General features: G+C 33.2%; 1 protein-coding gene across 1 annotated transcript in view; it reads right to left on the minus strand.

Moving 5' to 3' along the window:
- The window catches only part of TINAG (tubulointerstitial nephritis antigen), a gene marked incomplete at its 3' end in the record, with an annotated part of 64,542 nt that overhangs the window by 27,995 nt on the left and 32,497 nt on the right, over nucleotides 1–4,050 (minus strand). The window contains exon 5 of the mRNA XM_012648542.1: nucleotides 1,492–1,611. Coding sequence (XP_012503996.1) covers nucleotides 1,492–1,611 — 120 coding nt within the window. The remainder of the gene's footprint in view (nucleotides 1–1,491; nucleotides 1,612–4,050) is intronic.

A 4,050-nucleotide genomic window follows, 5' to 3' on the forward strand; every position in this document is an offset into this window, starting at 1 on the left:
TTATTTAACACACCCACAAAAAATCAGTCTGATTTACCATACTGAATACACAGGATACAAAACTGTGTCCTCTGAAACCACAAAAGGCTTACAAACCCTCTTTCTGGTGTTTTGGTGAATTAGGTAGGAGGGCAATCCAGAATTAGTCCTGTGCAGAGGACACCGCAGTGTACCCTCCAAGCTAGTAAGTTGCTCTCAGTATTTCACCACTAACATTTTTCCCTAGACATCTTCAGAAATACTGGTCTAACCTAAATTTAAGGCAAAATTCTTATATATTACCTCTAGGTAATTACATAGAGGTAATCCATTAACCACATGAACATAAAATGACAAATGATTTATTTGATTAAATCTCCCCCCACTCGTCTGAACAGGACTCAGAAAGACCCAATGTGGGTCCCTATCACATTAAGGACATCAGATAGCCAGAGAGCATGAACACTGGGGATGTGGGCAACAGTAGGGAATTAATAGACTCAGCCACCCCAGAGGTGAGCGTGGCTAACAGGATGGTTCTACCCAAAGCACTGTGGAATAATCTGGTTGATAAGATGGAGCAATGATATGTACACAAAGATATCAGCACTTTTCTGCCCCAGCGTGTGCCACTCTTACAGAGCTGGCTTCTCTAAGAGCCTTATTTCATAGTGCTTCAGTGTTTTAAACTGTTTGAGCACCCTTGGAGTTACCTCCAAATCCTAGAGCATAATTTTATGAATATATTTCATAATGGCCAATCATCATCACATTATGTTTTATTTAATTGCTGAAATATAACCAATACTCCTTTGAGGACAGTTCTGGAGACCAAATCGTGGGGTTAACCTGAGTAATTCATTTATTAGGTTTGTGAACTTACATGAATATAACTATAAAACAGGCATTCCTTATACTTTTTGAGAAATTGTAGCATTCATTTGGAAGCTACTCTTATTAAAACATCAGTCATATTACTTTTTTGAGTCAGAACCTTTATATTTACTTATATTTATTTAAAATGACTAAAACCCATTTGATCAATTATTATTTAGTTTTAAAGTCTTATTTTACACCAAATTAGTTGAATAACTAAATATATTTTGTAAATCTTATAAACAGAAAAGATTATAAGGATTATGTGGTGTGTCTATATATGCATTAAGATTACAGATAACATTATAAATGATGAAGAACTTTAATACTCTTTTTATCATCTGGCCTGAACTCTCAATAGACAAACAAATTTTAGCAACTTTATTTTGTTGCTCCTTTGATTCACTCTTTATTTAAATTTAGACTCTAAAAATAGAAACCAATTTTTAGGCTAAAAACTGATTTTTATATAATCTTTTGGTTGTTTTCTCTAGTCAGAATAAAATGGTATTTTAATTGAACATATATGTTCATATTTACATATTCAGATTTTAAAAACCTTTTAATTATTGTTCCAGTCTCTAGAGGCAAATGGGGAGTTTATAAGGAAGTAATTAAAATGATGTCATTACTTGCAGTGGAAAATGCCCAGGATGCAGCACAATTTTTTTGATCCAACGGACCATGAGTCCAACCAGGCCACTTATAAGAAGCAACAAAAAACTCTGGAAGATCAGTTGTCGCAGGTAAAGAAGCCTAAAGAGAAAGGAGAGGCATATGTGTCAGATTTTCTCCAATGTGTTCCAGTAGCCATCATAAGAAAATGTCATGCCCTTATAAAGTTTATAATTATTTTTTAAATTATTTTCTACATTCAAGTTTCTAAATGAAGTACAGTTATGTAGGATTTCTATTTCATTCTGCTTAAAAATGACAATTCAATTTGGGGAATCATATCATAATATAAAATCTTAATAAAAAAACATGGAATACATTTCCTGGGTTACTGTGCAGGGCAATAATTCGGCCAATGTTTCTGTCATCCTGAATCAGTTTTGCACATCCATAGAAAAGGCTACATGGTGTTATATAAATTTGTCCTTAAAAAGGATGTTTACTTTTCTGTCCCTCCTATTTTGGAGAATGTGTGTGATTCTGAGGTGAAATTAATTTTGAAAGGATGTATTTATGGCAATTATATATTAACACACTTGGAGCCCGAAAGAACATATCAATTTTACGCCAGGTATTAGAAAATGCAACTGGGGTGAATTGGTTGATATTTATAAAATCCTTGAAGATTAAAACGAACTTCCGACCAAATATACAACACCATGATGTCTTAAGACTCCATGTTGAAGCCCTGACAGAGTCAATTTTTCCTGCAGTCTTTCCAAGAAGGCAAAATAAATGGTATGAAACCATTTGCTCTGTTCATGTCATTCAAAGAAAATCTACAACACAATAGCCTGGTTTTTCCCTAAACTTTTCTAAAAAGTGATGACTTTCACTTCCACAAATAATCAGGCTTGAACCAAATAAGGATTTATTAATTTTTCATCCGTCATGTATACATGTTCACAGACACACACACCCCATCATTTTTTGAGAGTGTTTTAATACTTATTATTTTATCTTCTCAGTATCCCTATGTTACATAATCAGAGAAAATATTACTATCTCTTTTTTATGAATGAGGAAACTGACTTGTAAAGGTTAAAAGACATGCTAAGTCCTCTCAACTAAATAAGAGATACTCATGGGACTAGACTCAGGTTTCAGAATTCTTAATACCATGCTCCATTTCTATCATTTCTCTACTTTATCAGAAATAATTAGATAATTTGCAGCAGAAGTAAAATGTCTGTAAAAGATAAAATTTTACCTATTTAAAAGTTTTATGATTGTGTATTAAACAAGTCAGGTTACTGATCTGGTACCTTGCAAAAAAATTACTTCTGACAAATACATAATAGCTTCAAAGACTAAAGCAAGAAACACTTAGAATTTACATGTCTGCTTGAAAAGGTGTCTATCCAAAATAATTTGTAAATTTGGATTTTAATGGGGGAGTTAGGTTTTAATTTAGAGAGCTATTACCGCCCGATAAGAAAGCTGTTAAATCCTGAGTGCCATTACTAAAAACTGTGCTACTTAGATGATGAAAGAAAGTGCCAAAAACATCAAGCAGATCATGCAGCCTGCCTGCATGATAACTTCTTGAGCAGTATCCTAGAAAGCCAGGTGATTTTGGGTTCCAACGCCATCAGATGGACCACATTGCAGAACCTTAGGGTTGGAGCAAAATAAATGCATTGCTTTAATTAGATGGCTTGAGAGACATAGATTCACTCTCCAAAAGTGTCTTCCTAACTGGGAAGGAAACACACATATAATTCATACCTTCCAATTGTATTAGTATTGGCTTATCAGTGTGCTTTTAAGCATTTATAATAACAAGTTGCCTCATGTTTCCAGAAAAATAGGTGGTGTCAGTGGTTATTTTAATTTTTCACTTTAAAATTCCAATTTAATAACATCGCTAGGATATTTTCTCTCCGCTCTTTTGACGCAATGAAGAAATAGCTTACTTCAAACACATTTCAGCAGGGTTGGCTTGTTTAGAGTTCGACTTCCATGTTTGAAAGCCTATAAAAGTGCTTTGCAGCTAGGAGATATTCAATAAATATCTGGTAACAATAATGAGATACATATTATAAGGTAGATTTCATCTCTTAGAAATATGCTTTTCCCCTGAAGGTACCGTAAGTTATAATACCAGCATGCATTTTTTCCTTTCATTATTTTATTATTCTTTAAAGATAAAAAAAATGAATGGCTAATCATTCCCCATAAAATAAGGCAATAAAGAAACGACAAGCAAAATGGCATTTTTATTAAAAAGTATAGTTACCAAGCCACAAAGCCAGATCAATTCATAAATTGATTTATGAAAATTTTTACCACTTATTTAATACACTTTTCCTAAAAATGAGCCCCTAGGATTTGAGGCCCAGCAGGCAGATATTACCTTGCAATTTTATTTGCCTCATGATATCAGATAATCTGATATAATAAACACAGAAAATTCTATATCCAATTATTTCATAATTACTATATTCCTCCGTAAAGTAAAAGTGGTCTTTAGAGTTTGTAAATAAAGATAAGCATCACAGAATAACAGCTTCTAGAAAC

Source organism: Propithecus coquereli, unplaced genomic scaffold, assembly GCF_000956105.1.
Source record: "Propithecus coquereli isolate 6110/MARCELLA unplaced genomic scaffold, Pcoq_1.0 Scaffold29, whole genome shotgun sequence".
Lineage (NCBI taxonomy): Eukaryota > Metazoa > Chordata > Mammalia > Primates > Indriidae > Propithecus > Propithecus coquereli.